The sequence below is a fragment of the Epinephelus fuscoguttatus genome, linkage group LG1, assembly GCF_011397635.1.
Source record: "Epinephelus fuscoguttatus linkage group LG1, E.fuscoguttatus.final_Chr_v1".
Taxonomy (NCBI): domain Eukaryota; kingdom Metazoa; phylum Chordata; class Actinopteri; order Perciformes; family Serranidae; genus Epinephelus; species Epinephelus fuscoguttatus.
In genome coordinates, this window is record NC_064752.1 from 25,417,692 (window position 1) to 25,435,750 (window position 18,059).

General features: G+C 39.3%; 2 protein-coding genes across 3 annotated transcripts; one reads left to right on the forward strand and one right to left on the reverse strand.

Annotated features, from left to right (window-relative positions):
- Positions 1-56: 56 nt before the first annotated feature.
- eno1b (enolase 1b, (alpha)) lies at positions 57-12,358 on the reverse strand. Of its 2 annotated transcripts, none has more exons than XM_049585553.1 (12): positions 12,237-12,358; positions 9,414-9,508; positions 7,424-7,519; positions 6,688-6,746; positions 6,483-6,552; positions 5,310-5,443; positions 4,957-5,179; positions 4,281-4,478; positions 2,337-2,538; positions 2,140-2,248; positions 751-809; positions 57-431 (listed from the first exon to the last, which is right to left on the reverse strand). In XM_049585553.1, exons 2-12 carry the CDS (start codon positions 9,496-9,498, stop codon positions 365-367), a joined length of 1,302 nt encoding a protein of 433 aa, XP_049441510.1. In that variant the 5' UTR covers positions 9,499-9,508; positions 12,237-12,358; the 3' UTR covers positions 57-364. The 2 variants fall into 2 exon arrangements, with proteins under 2 accessions (XP_049441510.1, XP_049441518.1); XM_049585561.1 differs by having other exon boundaries at positions 12,242-12,304.
- A 1,860-nt stretch (positions 12,359-14,218) lies between these two features.
- On the forward strand, positions 14,219-16,397 carry ppil1 (peptidylprolyl isomerase (cyclophilin)-like 1). The gene is made up of 4 exons (XM_049585680.1): positions 14,219-14,395; positions 14,814-14,968; positions 15,685-15,753; positions 16,117-16,397. The coding sequence occupies exons 1-4, from the start codon at positions 14,340-14,342 to the stop codon at positions 16,335-16,337; spliced, it is 501 nt and encodes a 166-aa protein (XP_049441637.1). The 5' UTR covers positions 14,219-14,339; the 3' UTR covers positions 16,338-16,397.
- Positions 16,398-18,059: the final 1,662 nt, after the last annotated feature.

Sequence of the window (18,059 nt, forward strand, 5' to 3'; positions counted from 1 at the left end):
GTCCACCAGCACCACAGTAAAATAAAACAAAACATGGGACAAATAATCACAATACATTTTGTTACTAGTAAGATTTTTTTTATTATTAACGGTCTCAAAGTGCAGCTTTTATGATTACAGTATGTCAGTGCTGTAATTAAATATTACTCATAGTAACATCTGCTCTATTATTTTACTCCACATTAACAAACACACACAGTAGAAATCTTAATAGTCTTGTTCCCTCTATGAATTATATACCGTGATTAGTAGCTCTACATTAACCGTTATCTCTTTGATATGTTTTCCAGTATTATCAAATGTGTTGTCATGGATTTGTATGTAAAAATTAATTTGCCTGTGAAATAAGTGCTTCGTCCATTTACTATGGCAACGGCTTCCTGAAGTTTTTACCAGCAAAAACAGCCTTGTCTCCCAGCTCCTCTTCGATTCTACAGTAAAACAGACATAGTAAAAATTAATTTCCTTTTTTTAATGTATATATTTTTACAACAAGTAGGTCTTTCCCCTTGTATTTAATCACGTCAATGGTATGGATATAACATCAGCTTAGTACAGACACAATGCTGTTTAAAGGATCAGAAATGATACAAACTGACATTACTGCACTAACAGAAACAGTTAAAACAGTATAATTTATGTAGATTTTAGTCAATACTGCAGGAGTAGTAGTTAGCAGAAAGGCACTGGTGGTATTTTATTTCAGTGGGATATAAATCATAATTTTGACAGGAGAAGAATGAGACTTACCGAAGTATCTGGTTGTATTTAGCCAAACGCTCAGAGCGACAGGGTGCCCCAGTCTTGATCTGAAAGTGCAGGACAAAACATGTACAATGATTTCAACTGGAAGGTTTCAATATTGTCATTACCGTCTGTCCAAGTCTTGTAATCATGATTTCTGTCTCGCAGATTTGATATTGGATTTTGACTAATGGTTCCCCAAATTCAGAGTTTTCTCAAAGTAGTTTATCAAGTGGAAATAACATTTTCTTAAATTTCTGTTAGGAGAAAAGATGAGAGCAGTCAACTGCAGATACACCAAACATTCTTAAACAACCACATCTGAGGTCTCGTTTATAAAACAATGCGTAGGATCCATACAAAAAATATACATAATGACAAAAGCCAAAAAATAATCAACAATTTCTATAATCAGGCTTCCACCTCACCAACTGCGTCGCCAATTTCCTGTCTCCAAATTGTTCATAAGCATCGGTCAACGTTTCTCCATCAAGTCTGTTTTTATACATCACAACTTTTCCATGGGAAGTGGCGTACGCCTCTTTAAGGCCTCGTTTTGTGTGTACACAATGTTCATAAAAAGGGACCTCTGCTCTTGAATGATGAATCCCACTTGATCATAAGTAACCTGTTAGCAGTGGTAATGCCTCCTTAACACTGTCAAAACTATGACATGACATGGTCATGAACCTGTCATGAACATTATATACATGTCATAAACGTTTATGACTGCTGTCATTAAGTTTTTGTAATAAGTTGAGATTGTTTTGGTTGTCTTGATTATGACAACTTGACATTAGATTTGTTTGGGATGTCCTTATGACAACTTGACATTAACCAGGATGACATTACCAGAAGATGCCTTTATGTTAATGTCAAGTTGTCATTATAAGGACATCCCAAACAAATCTAATGTCAACTTGTCATGACAAAGACATCTTCTGGTAAGGTCACTTTAATTAATGTCAAGTTGTCATAATCAAGACAACCCAAACAATCTCAACTTGTCATTACAAAAACTGAATGACACTAAATGACAGCAGTCATAAACATTTATGACATGTACATAATGTTTATGACAAGTTCATGACAGTATCATGTCACGCTTATGTAGATACCTTCAAGTAAAGTGTTACCAAATTTTGTTTTACCCAAGAAAATAGCAAAATAACTTCACACTGATGAATCAATGGGTACTAAAAAATAAGAACAAATAATTTTAAGGAATACAAATAAGACAAAATTTGTGCCTATACTGATTCCAACATGAGAGGTCCATTGTCTCAGTGTAAAAATAGACAGGAGAAAAATACATTTTATTGTCCTAAATGTCTAAAATTTATTATGTTCTTAAAAGACACACTCAAACAATAAATATTTTTTATCCGAATTTACCTGTCCAGTGCACAAGCCGACCACGAGGTCCGCTATGAAGGTGTCCTCAGTTTCACCAGAGCGATGGCTGACCATCACACCCCAGCCGTTTTCCTGGGCCATCTTGCATCTGTGAGGAGGATGAGTGACACATTACAGCTCATTGTATGGTATACAGAGTATTCAATATTCACCTTATCTATAGCCACATGACTTACGCCTGCATGGACTCAGTCACTGTGCCAATCTGATTGACTTTAAGCAGCAGGCAGTTGCAGGCCTTCTCGTCCACAGCCTTGCTGATGCGATTAGGGTTAGTCACCGTCAGATCGTCTCCAACCACCTGGAGGTCTACGCTGCCAGTGAAGTTGGTCCAGGCCGCCCAGTCGTCCTGGTCAAAGGGATCCTCGATGGAAACCACTGTTAGTCAAAAATATGAAGACATTTCTTATTGGATAGTGACACAAATGATCAGTGTGGCTTAAACTGAAATATCTGAACATGTTCAGCTGTTGTTCCATCAACACATCCTTCAGAAGCGAAACAGACAGCTCCTAAATGAACTAATCATAGCTTATGATCAAATACTAAATAATATTGTTGGTCCAGCAGGGCAAGAAACATGAACAATGAGATAATCAGATGATTCAACAGGGTCATAAAGAAGTCAACAGTTTAAAGAGATCAGAATAAAAACATACTTTATCATCTACTTTTTGCATGCAAAAGGTGGAAATGTATCTTTGGTTTGTACGTGCACTAACAAATCATATCACATCCAGACAGGACACATTAAAACAATTTACATTAAAACACAATACACAACAGAGGCCACATCAACAGGAGTTACTGATGAGTGATGAGGAGGACTGAATCAAGGTTAAAGAAACAGATATAAAGAGCTGTGTGCTGAGGCAGCATGCTGGCTTTAGCAATTGAATATTAGTCCTTATCTATGTTTGGTTTTCTTTGTGGTAAAACATGACAATAACTCATAACCACAGGTTGCAATTTGAAGGCCCTTAACTAACTGAATGACTCGGAAAAAACTTATAAAGTCTAACAGACTTTTTCTTTGTGTTTTTTCAGTTTGCCAAAACTGTTTAAAACCTGTATGATGGTCTGATTGCTCATGTTATTTCTCTCAGACTTTTTGCAGTTAACCTGATTAGCACAGTGTTATTATCATTGATGGGTTTTATTTTTCACATCTTTGGCTGTCACTCCCAAGTTGTGCCCACACAAAAGTATCCTTTCATTTTAAAAAATCATGAGGACATCAGTCTTGACGTACTTACATTTGACTGTAATCTCATTTCAAAGTGAATACGTGCTATAAAAAGAAAATTTAATTTAGTTTTACAGCTTGTAAAAACTCAATATAAATGCAGGTTTGAACATTGTTGGAATGACACTTCTCTATCTTTGTACAGGGCAATTTTTTTTTAGTCCAAACAAAGACAAGTGCTGTGACAAATATTCATTTAAGCTCCTGTTGGAATTCACAATGGCTTTCAATGCTGTCACTGTGATTCAGAGCACAAATCTCTGAAGTCTACACTTTGGCAAGTGCTTTGATTAGCTTTTACTTGCTTCAAAAATGAGATGACTTCCAACATTTTTTTTACTTCAATGTCGTTTATCTTTGCTGCTTCATATCTGTTTGAGACTTGAGCTGCCAACACATTAAACATTAATTTAAGAAAATACAGCGATGAAATATGAAAATTGCTGATCTTGAAAGCTTTCCAAGGTCATCAGGTCATCAGGTGTGTGGTGTTGTAAACCAGTGCTGACAGTAGCACACAAAATCATTTTGTCTGGGCCTCTTAGAGGGTGAGTAGATTAAAACTAAGATACCCCACATAGTTAAAGGGGACCTACATTGCTTTCCCTTATTTTCTCTCATGTATACACTGTTACAGTGTCGGATATTCGTATTAAAAGAACAGTGTGGATTTTTTTGAAGTGGGGTTGTATGGGAAACCTATTCATAGTCAGTGTTTTACATGGAGAAGCAGGTTAGAGTCCAACACAGAAGCTAAGTAATGCACTGCTGTGGATGGGGCTCTGCAGCAAAACATGTTTTAGCCGCTTTAAAAGAAAGTCTCACTCTCCGCCTGCTATATAATGTGTAAATAGAGAAAGTGTGTGAAGGCTACCTGGATAATCCTTCACAAAGCTCTTGTAAAGGTCAGCCAGCTCGTCAGGGGTGATGTAACGGCTCGGGTCATCAGGAGACTTGAAGTCCAGGTCATATTTTCCCTCCCTGTAAAATTCAGACGCTGCCACATCCATGCCGATCACAACCTCATCTGTGTATCCTGCTTTGGAGATGGCCTCCTTTATCAACTCCAGAGCTGCAGAGTTAAACAATAAATGTGGAAAATATGAGTTGCATTGAGCAGTACAGAAAACAACAAATGATGATCATGATTTCCACACTGACTGAACAGAAAAATATAAATTCCTACACATTGTAATATAATCAAATAGTCCTGTGGCAAATATTACCTTCAAAAGCATGTATGTAGAGTGGAACAAATATTAGAAATGTCTTTCAAGAGAACACACTCCCATACCACTACCAACTGCAGTCTAACACTGTACGCTAGAAACAAGTAAAAGGAAGAACATTTTAAGTGTGAGTGTTTTTATTACAAGGTGTGATCACAAATTTTTACTGGCTGCACATTTGGTTTACAGCAAAGCCAATTTCTTCATTGTGATAAAAGAAGCTTGCAGTGGTTTTTAAGGAACCTGAAAGTTATGCTAATCTTGCAGTTGTGGGAGTGTGTCATCATCAGAAGCTCAGACAAAATAATTTCTCATACATACCCTCCTGGTTCTCCAGGATGTTTGGAGCAAAACCACCTTCATCACCCACATTGGTGGCATCCTGACCATATTTCTTTTTGATGACGCTTTTGAGATTGTGGTAGACCTCGGCTCCGATGCGCATGGCTTCTTTGAAGGTGCTCGCGCCGATGGGCAGGATCATGAACTCCTGCATGGCAAGCTTGTTGCCTGCATGGGAGCCACCATTGATCACATTGAAGGCCTGGTGGAGGTGGAGGTGGAGGGGAAAGGAACAAGAGCTGTGACTTCACAATAAGCTGGAGGTGAACTGAATAATAAAGGGAAGATCTACCAGGAAAATGATGCATGTAATTTGGCACACAGATTCTCACCGGCACAGGCAAGATGACCTCTGGGTTTCCTGCAAGGTCAGCAATATGACGATACAGGGGGACACCTTTCTCTGCTGCACCAGCTTTGCAGACAGCCAGGGAAACACCCAGGATGGCATTTGCTCCAAATTTGGCTGTTGAGAGAGAGAGAGAGAGAGAGAGAGAGAGAGAGAGAGAGAGATTTAAATTATGAGGCGGCCTCCTCAAATTCCATCCTGCCTCCAGCTCACAACAAAACTCTATGATGAGTGTCAAATTGGAAAACACTATTTTTTAACAAGTGTTGCACTTAGTAGATTTCTGTCATTTGTAACTGCCATTGCAGCATTACACATATGTGGTGGCTCTGTCGTAATCAGCACAGTTCATTGCGAAAGGCACTGCCAAAACTGCCAAAGAGGAAGAACACAGCAACCGCATCAAAGTGGGGGCCAGCACGGTGTGCCACTGTGTTTTTGCTGATAAAGTCTTTGCCAACACAACATAAAAGAAAACACTAAAGAAAACAAAACTACTTTTCCCTGCTGTTTCGTGTGAAAACCATGGTGTGAAAGCACTTTTTGGATGGTTAGGACTTTTGAAACAATTACAGGGGTGTTTTGGCAGGCTATCGTCATGTGATAAGAGTAATCTTGTGCCTAAGTGCGTAGTGCACGAGCGGTTTAGCGCTGCACTCAGACAAGACAGTTGTTGGTGATCAGACCAGAGGAGAAATCAGCAGTTAACTGTCAAGTGGTCGTAAATGTACACCGTCAGTTTCAATTTGTCCACAAACAACAAAACGTAACAAACTGAGCTGCAGTAGCACTTGAAGAGACGAGGAGTGGACTTTATCAAGACTCAGTTGTAAACATTTACAAAAACTCTGACACTTTTAAATTATTTCCCAAAAGGATGAGGATGAGGGAGAGGGAGAGGGAGAGGGAGACAAGAGAATGAGAGAGCTGGTCTTGCAACCAATCTATGTCAAGTATCAGGAGAAGAAGCTCACATAGCTGATGACAACAGAACATAGGTATGTCATGTAAAGTTCTTTAGTGAACTTGCTTGACCCAAATGTGAAACCAAAATGAAATGTATACATTTTAACAAAAATGCAAACCATGGCTCGGACTTTCAGGTGGGAAAAGAACCTTAGGTTAACAGGTGAACAGTGTGATTACTGTCACTTACATTTGTTCTCTGTGCCATCCAACTCTATCATCATACGGTCAATTCTTTCTTGCTCAACCACAGATACATCCTGAGGAGACAGGAGAGGAACAAGTTAGAGATGATTTATATTAGCACTGACAACAATGAACAGTCCAAAACTTAGTTGGTTCAACATTTGAGAGACAAAGCACAAAGACAGAGGGTTGAGAATTAATCTCCTTACTTTGCCAACAAGTGCAGGCGCAATGGTTGAATTTATGTTTTCGACAGCCTGTGAGACTCCTGCAAATGAAAAACTAGTGTGATTATTCTTTCACAACATTACGGGAAAATCTTGTAATGAAACCAATGCATAGATTTAGAAACACATGCAACTTTTTTTTTATTTTTTTTTTTTTTATAAAATACATATCCAGAGAGCATGCAATAGTACTTCATTTATAATTTGTTTAAGATGAACAAACATAATTAGTCTTATTAAACATGTTCAACATAGTTTCATTTCACAGTCCATCAATCCACAGGCTCATCAGCAACACTGGGGTGCGAGCATTCTTTAATGACAGTTCACCATGCAAATCATATCTGGTTGATTGTCAGAAGCATTCAGTGATGAGTTTTTATGTTGTCATGTCATTAAATGATCATGTAATTGGTTGTTCTGTCAAATGGACAAATCTTGGTTTTTAATTTTAGAGTGACAGGCAATGGAAACTCACTAACCCTTTCACATCTGGCTCAGAGAAGAAAAGAAAATGGAGAGTAAAGATGACACAGAGAAAGACAGAGAAAAAAAGAAAAGTATAATATAGTATTTTTACATTAACTTTAGTTCTGCTTCAAGCTGTAAAGGCAAGAAAGGGTTTTTTTTTTATATTCGGTGGTAAAAATAAAAACTACACCTGACATTAAACTCATTATATCCTTTTAAAAAATTAACACTAAAGTGTCATACAGACCTTTCCCCAGGTAGCGAGACTTGTCATTGTCCCTGAGCTCCAAGGCTTCGTAGATTCCAGTGGATGCACCACTTGGTACGGCTGCCCTGAACAAGCCTGTGAGATGTACATGGGAGCAGAGAGAGGACATAAGAGTGGTGCCATTATAATCACTAAAGATACTGAAATTAATTTTGTGATTGAGGCACATGGGTACTATAACTGTAAAGTTCCCACACATTTTCACCAATGAATTTTCAAAACTTTTCCACAACTTTTCCACAAGTATTTTACCCCACTTCTAAGACTTAAATAAGTAGTTTAAAATGAACAGGTCTGACACAGCCATAGATAATTAAACATGCACTTCCGAGGCATTTGCAGATGAGCAAACTGATAGCACTTGCTAATTTCACTCGCTCAAGAGACATCCCAGCCACCAAGTAGATGCATATGCCAATAGACCAGACCAGCACATATGGGTAAATAAGGTTACATTTAAAAAAAAAAAAATCCCCATATTACAAGCATTCGCCAATGCACATTACAGTTTCACAAACATCCCGATTCATTTGCACGTTTTAGCTCAACATTCTATGAAGATAGAGAACAGTACTGCTCGTTGCCGGCTAGCTACCGATATGTTGGGACTACTGAAGTATGGGTTTACTAAGCCTGCTCAAACTGCTAACACAGCAACGGAAATTTAGGTGTGAAAGGAAGCAGACATTTAAGTAGCTACAAAGAGGGCTACAGTTGGAAGTATGTATCATAAGCCCCTTTTACACTGCCAGATTTTCCGCGTAGAGGTAAACATATTGGCGGAACCTTTTTGGTTTAAAAAGAATGAGGCGCCCTTCGCCACGGGAGGGCCTGCTGATGACTTGTGGGAGGAGCTGTTGATGACGCCGCACGTGCGACTCTCTGGCAGTGGACTAACAGGAAACAGCTGATAGCAGGAATGAGCAGCTAGTAGCAAGAGGGAAACACAAACCTGACAGACACTGTAAAGATGAGGAACTGGGGAGACAAGGAATTGCGCGCCCTCCTTGCACTCGCAAACGAAGAGGCCATTAACCATCAAATGACGGGGACGGACCAACTTACGAGAGAATCACCGAAGGACTGACCAGCCGCAGCTTCCCTCGGAGCAAGGCGCAAGTCATTAGTTACGTCACACGCTGGGTTACACATTGCGTTACTTGCTCACCCCCCAAAAAAGGGACATTCTGTATGAACAAAAGTAGACAGGCAGTTTTCTGCTGCACTCCCCGATTTTGTTTTTATACTGCCAATGCTGAACGAAGACTGATTGGGCTTTCCTGCAAATTTGCACAATTCCTATTTAAAAAGGGCTATAGGTTTCCTACTGTTTTTCGTAATGCATTTATTGCAGACATGACAGACAGTGGGAGAAAGAAAGTGTGACAGAATATATGTATCGTATGTTCACAAAGACCTTGAACTATCACAGTCACGGAAGGCTTTGGAAAGTTGGGTCAACCTGCCTTTACAGAAGTTGGGCCACCAAATTTAGGGGCTTGGGGGCCTCTAGGGCCAGTGCTTAAATATATTAGCGTCTACACTTGGGATGTCAATGCAATTTGATGTGTGTTTGATTTAAAGTCTTTATGTATTTATTTCTTATGAAACAAATGTTTGTTTTATAGACATGTCTAATAACAAATAGCAGTGATGCAGTCCTGTCAGTCCGGTCTGTGTATCACATGATATTAATGATGTTTCAATGGTCACAACGCACAGCACTATATTTTAAATAAATAATACAAAGAATGTATTTTGTGTAAGGTTAGGTATGTTTGAGAATTTCTATAACCATATTTCAAACAATAGCTAAAACAATGTCTATTCAAAACTTTTCCAAAACATTCTGTTAATTTCAAACCATCTCCAGGGCTGGGAAACAGTTCTTCTGATCTCATAACTTTTGCAGGAATTTAATGGCCGATGAAACGATGCACATTTTTCAATAAGTCATATTGGTGCCTACCTTTATCAGTGTAAAGGTCAACCTCTACAGTGGGGTTTCCACGAGAATCAAAGATCTGTCGGGCGTGGATCTTGGCAATGGACATGGTGTCGGACCTTGAGAAGAGACAGAGAGGTTAAACTTGTCACTATCTTTCAATCCTCTGGACAAAGATGCGCTGCAGCCTGCAACAACTCTGATTTAAGACAATAGAACAATGCAAAAAAACCCTTAATGCTATAAAAAAGGCTATTTGTCCATTACTACTGCCGCACCTCTTTTACTTTCTTCCTCCTTGGAGCTTACTCACAAAAATATCCTGACCTACGTGCAAGCTTAGGCGTGCTAACAGGCCTGCTACTATCCTAATTGGATTAGACCTTCTCATCTGATTAATCACATGGCAGTGAGGTAATGTAGAAATTGCTGCATCTGTCAAAGGCAGGATAAGCTTTTAGTTACAACTTGTGTTGTTGCAGCGAAATGTGTATGAATTTAAGTTATACCAAGGAGTCATGATGCTACCGTCATTACAACAGAATCTATGCCATAGTAAAGTCCCTCTGTCATTCACTGCTGGACATAATATCCACAGTAATCGCTCTGCCTTGCATGCCACATACACAAGCAGGCTAACACACCAAAACAATGACTCTTCCTGCAGACTGGGTTTCAGTTTCTCACTAACACTGAGAGCAGAAATGATTAGATAATTAATTAATAAGTCAAAGGACAAAATGAGCTAATTACTTTTTTTTGGATAAACTTTTGATCATTTTAAGTCATGTTACAAAACAAGAAGGCGAAAAATCAAATGGTTTCAGATTCCCACATGTGAAGATTTGATTCTGAGTGTTGGTCGGATAAAACTAGACATCTGATTATGTCAGCTTTGGCTCTGATGGACAGTTTTTTTTTTGGAGAGTTGAAGAACAATCAGCACTAGTAAGGCAATGTTTTGCAAGTCACAACAAAGTCTCAAGTCTTGGCTTGGAGATGCTGCCTGTCATGGTACTCATCCGTGACTTAGTGTGAACCTTTGAATTTTGACAGGAAACAGGAGAGTAGGAAAAAAAATGTATAAGAATCCCTAACACAAGTTAAAAAACCATGAGAGACTTATGACTGATTAACTCTCGACCCCCCACTCCTAGCCATTCCTGATAAAAGAACAAAAAAAAAAAAAAAAAAAAAACCAACCCATGTGAAAAAGCCAGACTACTCTATCTGTAGGAGGTTATCTTCACTTCATCAAGTCTTAAGCAATGTAGTTATCTGCAGGGTGCTTGAACTAAAGCTTTTGGACCACCTGGGGTTCAGGCAAGCCTAGGTTGTGGTTCAAATTAGATTTAAACAAATCTACTACAACAATGACAGCAATTAAACACAGAAAAAAAAAACAAATGCATATGTGCTTAGGCATCGTCTTTGTAACACTAGACTTCTAAAAGTCAATACAGGAGCAGAACCAAGTAGTAGAATAACAACTACACATACACCAATCTGCCAAGACATTAAAACCACTGACAGGTGAAGTGAATAACGCTGATCATCTTGTTACAATTCAGTGTTCTGCTGGGAAACCTTGGGTCCTCAAATTCATGTGGGTGCACTTGATGCGCTCCACCAAGTACCCCGCTTCATTGCAACTGCACTCCAGACGACAGTGGCCCACCAGCAGGACAACATGTCACGTCACACTGCAAAGCACTGCTCAAGGATGGCCCACAAAACATGACGAAGAGCTTAAGGCATTAACCAGGCCTCAAAAGACCCCAATCTGATTGAGCCTTCGTGGAATATACTGGTACCCCAGAGTAACCTCTCTGGATGGAACTTGGCTCTGACCTGTCAAGGCATGGTAACAGGACCTCTGGCAGAGGGGCGTTGCTGATGGATCCTTATAGTACTGTGGGTTGTGGCATACTAGCACATCCCAAGTACGCTCAGATTAGAATCTGAGGGATTTGGAGGCCAGGTCAACGTATTGGGCTATTGGTCATGTCCCTCAGGCCATTCCTGAGCAGTTTTTGCGGTGTGGCGTGGCTCGGCTCATTGTCTTGCTGGGGTGCCAGTGCCATCAGGAAGTGCCGCTGCCATGAGGTGGTGTACGTGCGGGTAGGTGGAGCACATCAAGTGACATCCGCATGAATGGCAAGACCCAAGGTTTCCCAGCGAAACATTACATTGTCACTAGATGATCAGTTTTATTCACCTAACTCACCAGTGGTTTTAATGTTTCAATATCTTTTATATCTTACATATCTTTTTTAAGTTCAGTATTTGCACATTGCTGGAACACATGCATTACGTAACAGCTAGCTGTCGATATGACTCACTGTCATTATGGAAATTAGGGACTTTACTCTAGGTAATTCTTGATCTTGGAAATAGTAGACTGACACACAGAAACGAACACGAGGTCAGGTTAGGAGTGGAGAAGCAAGAGGACATGGAGTGAAGTGCTCGTTATCGCTGCATCTCATTATTAATGTGACAAATTTAACTATAACGTTATTCTGAATAAGTACGTCACAACTGATTTGTCTAGGATTAATTACTGCATAACATTTACACATCGCAAACTATTAGACCTCTGTTTAACCATAACAAAGTAAGGAGTTCAAAGTTTAAGTAGAGTATGAACTTCTGACTTTTAGCTAGACCTCAAACACTACGTTTCCGACGGTTGCTGCCAACGTTAGCTAACGCTAGCTAACTTTAACTGAACTGACTGTTGCGTAAAACAGGAAATAGAGCGTGTTGGCACAAAATGCCCAAAAGAGAAACAAAATGATGAAACGTCCCTGATAACAGAAGTGAAGACGCAACAGGTGACTATACCTTACTGTAAACCGCAGACAAGATGAGAAGACTCGGATGAAGTATGTCTTGACAGCGTCCAAGACAAATGCGTGCAAGAATCATAGGCAAGAATCAACGAAGAAGACGCGCTTCTTCTTCTTATGTTTTTCCGGCACGCCCGACGCCTCATATATGTGTTGCTGCCCCCATAGGTTTTTAAATATGAACTACACCAGACTGACATAAAACTCAGCTCATCAGGTTCAAGTTGTTGAAGTTGTGCCCCCCCCCCCCCCAAAACAGCTCTAATCAAATAAGTATTAAAAAAAAGAAAGAAAGATATGATGACGCAAACAAAATAAATAAAAAAAACTAAACATAAAACTGAGCAAGTTTAAAAAACTGAAATAAAGTAATACACCGGACAGTAACTGCAAATTAAACTGAATGTTAACAAGAATGTAGTAGAAGTATATGAATTATGATAAGCAGTGTTGGGAAGGTTACTTTTGAGATGTAATACGTTACAGATGGCTAGTTACCCTGTGAAAAAAAATAAGTAAAGTAACCATTACTTGTCACATTTGATTACTTTTCTAACATATGCTTTAAACCGGGCAAAAAGCTGAAAAGTCCTAAAAGCGCAACTACATACGTGTCACACTCAAACTTGTCTCAAGGGCTTTGCTGGCTGGTATTGCCCTGAAAGCCAAAAGAAGACATTCCTGCACAGTAAAAAAAAAAAAAAAAAAAGCAAAGCAACAGAATGAATGAATGAATGAATAAATCAGTTATTTCCTCATATAGGCTCAAGTAACTGTAATTTGATCACATAGTTTTACCTGTCGGCTTTCAGAATATCTTGTCATCTTATCATAGATCTTAGTAATTCTGTCAACACCCAAGGGCTCAGTCATCAAAGCATAGTCAGAAATACCTGTGTGAAGTGCAGGGTGAGAGGGAAAAAAAGCTAGTGGTGGTAAATTACTACAATCCATCAGCCAACAAAGGCTAGAATTAAACACGCTTGAGGAAGTAGAAGGACAGAATATAAATCATGATGTATGATGTTGGGATTTTAATGTGCTTAACACATGATGGGCGTGTGACAGCACATGATAATGGTCAGGTAATACAAGATTTGTTAGAGGAAATTTGGTACTTAAACGATGGAATTAAAGCAAGGATAGATGTCTGTACCATAAAGGAATCTGTGTTTGGTCTTGGGCTTAGTCCCAATCATACTCCACCAGCATGTGACTGGAGGTAGTGACTGGATGTGACATTATCCAGTCATTACAGTATATAAAGTAAAGGCAAAACAAAGAGAAGAGCAGTACTATGGTGGGATGACAAATGTACATACTTGTCTGAGCATAGGGGGAGTAATTTTGATTTTGCTACGTACCAGGCTCAAAACATACATGGTACGCACATATTGATATGTTTGACATGTTGTCAGTAGTGCGTACAGCTCTTGCTGGGATTGCAATGAGTGCAGGAAGGTGGATGTGGTGATGGACACTATTACATGGACACTATTTTGACACTTGTTTTTCATGGACTGCGAGTGGACATTTAACAGTGGTATGGTTGGATTCTGACACGTTTACTTATATATGTCATGTTAATAGTTATTTTGATTTACCTCAGTTTATTGGTTTTATCATTATGTTTTTTGCTTCTATTTAATCTATTAGTATGAGTCAGTTCTAACTTATTTTATTTTATTTTTGCCTGGTGGTTTTTTTCCCTTTAAAGGTGGTTTGGTGTTGTTGAAAATTTGAAATCCAGTGAATATAAGTCATAAAAAAGAGAGAGACAGAGGCTTTCAGGTCCTCTCAGAGTCCAGATTGATCAGGCTAATTTTACTTATCAACTGGTTTTATTAAAGAGTGGGATGAGAGGTGGTGGATAACTTTTTAAAGTCTCATTTCAATCCACTAGAGGGCGGTAATGCGACCTTTTGGATGCTAACCGCTATTAAACACCAACGAAGAAGAATGTACAGGAAACTAGCGGCAACCGAAGAAGAAACTCCTCATGAAATGAATGAGATAAATGTGTTAGCTGATAAATAGTTTACTTTTTATTCAAACACGTTTGTTTGTAGATCACTGAAGGCTACTGTCCAGAGTGATAATGTCTGGGATACCTCTGGACACATGGCAGCCGCCAACAGTGGCTCTGGACACGACGTAAGTTTTATTTATTAAAACTTAGGAATGCTAACTGACTCGGCTAAGCTAGCTTTCAGTAACGTGATGTCGGTTCGCCAGCGGTTTGGTGATGGTAGCTAAGGGTCCGGGTTTCCAGGTTGACGTTATAATAATGATATATATAATAATGATATACTAATGAATACATAATGAAATGCTCGTGTCTCCCGATTTAAACTAATATTGCAAGAGCTTCGCTGTTCAAAATGCTAATGATATGAATGTTTATAGAAGCTGTATACATATACTGACTAGGGGAAACATGTACCGAACATTTGAACATTGCTCAGAACATAATAATCTCTGAAAGCCTACTTAATGAAGATATTGTGCTGGTAAACAGGACTGGGAACGTATACTGTAGCTTGGCTCCACTAATGCAGACCATTCATTGCAGAATGGGGACGATTGTGGTGGAGCTGTACTGGAGACATGCACCAAAGACCTGCAAGAACTTTGCAGAGCTGGCCAGAAGAGGCTACTACAACAACACAAAGTTTCACCGAGTAATCAAAGAGTTCATGGTGCAGGGAGGAGACCCCACAGGAACAGGTGGGCTCATCACATGAACATACAATATGAATAAGGGTCCACATACTTTCATGTTCTTTTGATATGTTTTTATATGGTTTGGGCTGGTAACAGATGGAGGCAAGTTTAACATGGTTAATTTACACATACTGCCCACATTGTCCTGATACAAAGATGGGTATAAATTGGCAAAGTATCCCATAAAGTACTTTACTTGAATAAATATAGGTGTTAGTTTTTATCACTGGATAAAGCTTGGCTTGTTTTTGTGGATAACTGCAGGTGGCCCCTGTGCTGGGGGCATAGCGCAGTAGCAAGAGTATCCTCCCTGAGAACACGACTCCATTCTTTGCCTTCTTTGGTTTGAAGAACGCCCAGTGTCTGTGGTGTATCTAGTGGCTTGCATCTCAGTCAAATCTCTGTATATTTTGTGGGCCTTATCTGTTAATGTATACTTTATTAAAGAGTGTAGCGGGATGCTTAGTAGTATGTGGCCTGTAACATTTTTTGTTCTTCATAATAAATATCATACCAAGTCTTACACCACATGCTGTAGCTCATGCTCCTACATTTGTTTTTTTAATCCATCAGTCACATTGCATTTGTAATCCTGTCACCCTGAAAACGCATTACAAATCCAAACTTGACCTCTTTGACAAAACAAGTGTGGAAATATAGTTCATTTACTTTACTTGGGAGTGAATCTGTGGTTTAACTGAACTTTGTTCGTCCAATAGGTCGCGGTGGCGCCTCCATATTCGGTAAACAGTTTGAAGATGAGCTGAACCCAGAACTGAAATTCACAGGTAATCACAGTGGGAAAATCCCAATTCAATACAAGGTTGTAGATGTGAAGGAGACAAATGTAGTTTTGCAAATAAAGAAAAGGCTCCAGCACCCTTTACTATTATTGCTATTAGTATTGTGTCATTACTCAGGTTTGTGTGTACTTAATACAACTTAATATTCAAATACATTGATTTAAATCAATGTGCATCAAATGTTAGGCAAACGTTGTCCCTTAAGAGTTTCATTTGAAGCCTGCTTAAAATTAACAACTTTGGTGTTACTGATTCATAACATTTAATGTTTATGTGACACCTGATAAACTTTTACCAGCGAAAAGTCAAAATATTTTAACTCTGTCATTTCATTTGTGTGTCTTGTAGGTGCTGGTATTCTGGCGATGGCCAACGCAGGACCGGACACAAACGGCAGCCAGTTCTTCCTCACTCTCGGACCCACCCAGTGGTTAGATGGAAAGCACAGTATTTTTGGGAGAGTATATCAGGGGATAGGAGTGCTGAACCGCATTGGGATGGTAGAGACGAACCCTCAAGATCGGCCAGTCGACGATATCAAAATCATCAGAACTAATGTAGCCAGTTAAACAAATACTGATTTTTTTACACTGATTTTTTTTCTAAATAAATGTTTGTTAAATGTTTCAGTGCCATGTGTCTTAATTGTATAAGGCTGGCCTTCCAGGGTTACTACACAGTCTGAAAGAATATTGAATTTGATTTGAATCATTTCCAGATCTGGATAAGTGTGAAAAAGAGAGTATGTAAAAACGTGTGTTGCCAGACCATTGCCTCTTTTGTTTTTTTTTTTACATATAAAAGATTCAGAATTTCTAGAAATGAATCGAATTGAGTGTTTTTTTTTCCATGGTGTTTGGAGCAGTTAGAGCAGCCATAATGTTTACTACTGTGTGAGTGCGGGCCAAAGTGAGCTTGGTGTCATCGAAAACAAGCCAAGAAGTGTGGCATGCAGCTGAGCGCACACACCTATGCAGAGCTACCTCTATGCTTGTGTCACAGCCTGCAAATCAGCTCTGCCCCCAGTGCCCTGTAATTGAGCCACATCCAGACATTGGAGACCAAAATAGTTGGAAAGAAAATGCAGCAAACCAGAAAAATCACAGAACATGATCCCCCGCATCAATAGATCATGTCCAATAATAATAATAATAATGTCTAATATCCCTAAAGTAAATACACAGGCATACATTAATTTTAAATAAATAATGTTTTGCCAAATGTGATTTTAGGAAAGCAATAATGTTGTGTTTTTAACCATACCTTATATACATTAATGTAGACTGCTGTACAAAAAATAACAAGGTTTTTCAATACACAAGTTACAATACATCAAGTTTCAATATCTACTGGGAATCAGAGAAACGGCAAAAAAGTCAATCTCCTCATTAAGACCAGGGGCCTTATTTATCAACCGTGCGTACGCACAGATGTGTGCGTAATGAGTGCGTAAGAACATTCCCACGCAAAGTATGGAATTTATCAACTTGTGCTTAGGAACGTGTGTAAATTTAAGCACAGCTCTGACCATGCTTACACACAAAATCTAGTGGTAGAACAGTGAAACTACAAATAGAACCCATTGAAGGAGTCACGGTGTTCAGCAATCTCAAACTCCACACGTTCCCTGTTTCCTCTAATTTATACAAACTCTCAATTAGTAAGTTAGCAGACATTTTGAGTGATTGGTGTGACAAGCTATAAAAGACAGCTGTGACAGGACAACCTGAAAAGAAAACTTGAAATACAAGTACCATGGCTTATCTTGCACTATTGGAGGATTTGGAGAACCGTACGCTCCGCGGGGAGCGCGTTTTCAAAGAGCGTGCTGATCTGTTCAGTGAGAGCACAGAGTGGCTTCTCAGCAGTTACCGCTTCCCCAAAAACATATTGATGGATTTATGCCGTGATTTACAACCCATGTTGGAGCGGGAGACAAAACGCACCAAAGCCATCCCAGTGCACATCCAGCATTTCGCAGCCGACACTAAGCAGAATCATGCCGGCAGTGTTGGATGCAATAATTTCTCTGGCCCCAACTTACATCCAGTTCCCATACAGACATCACCAACAAGCCGAAATTAAACGAGGATTTCACGCCATCGCAAACAAACATAATTGGAGCCATAGATTGCACCCACATCGCAATAAAAGCACCTTCACACAATGAATTCAGTTACGTGAACAGGAAAGGGTTTCATTCAATCGATGCACGAATAATCTGCGATGCAACTATGTCTCTGTTAAACGTTGTTGCCCGGTGGCCTGGAGGAACGCACGACTCATTCATT

Bases quoted from the DNA above. Each gene is read 5' to 3' on its own strand.
- eno1b (XM_049585553.1), bottom strand. From the start codon at position 9,498: ATGTCCATTGCCAAGATCCACGCCCGACAGATCTTTGATTCTCGTGGA. The intron at 5,180-5,309 runs GTGAGAATCTGT...CACCTCCACCAG, and splicing joins AGGTCATCTTGCCTGTGCCG to GCCTTCAATGTGATCAATGG. The intron at 2,539-4,280 runs GTAGCCTTCACA...TTTGACTAACAG, and splicing joins CTTTGTGAAGGATTATCCAG to TGGTTTCCATCGAGGATCCC.
- ppil1 (XM_049585680.1), top strand. From the start codon at position 14,340: ATGTCTGGGATACCTCTGGACACATGGCAGCCGCCAACAGTGGCTCTG. The intron at 14,969-15,684 runs GTGGGCTCATCA...TTCGTCCAATAG, and splicing joins AGGAGACCCCACAGGAACAG to GTCGCGGTGGCGCCTCCATA. The intron at 15,754-16,116 runs GTAATCACAGTG...TGTGTCTTGTAG, and splicing joins CCCAGAACTGAAATTCACAG to GTGCTGGTATTCTGGCGATG.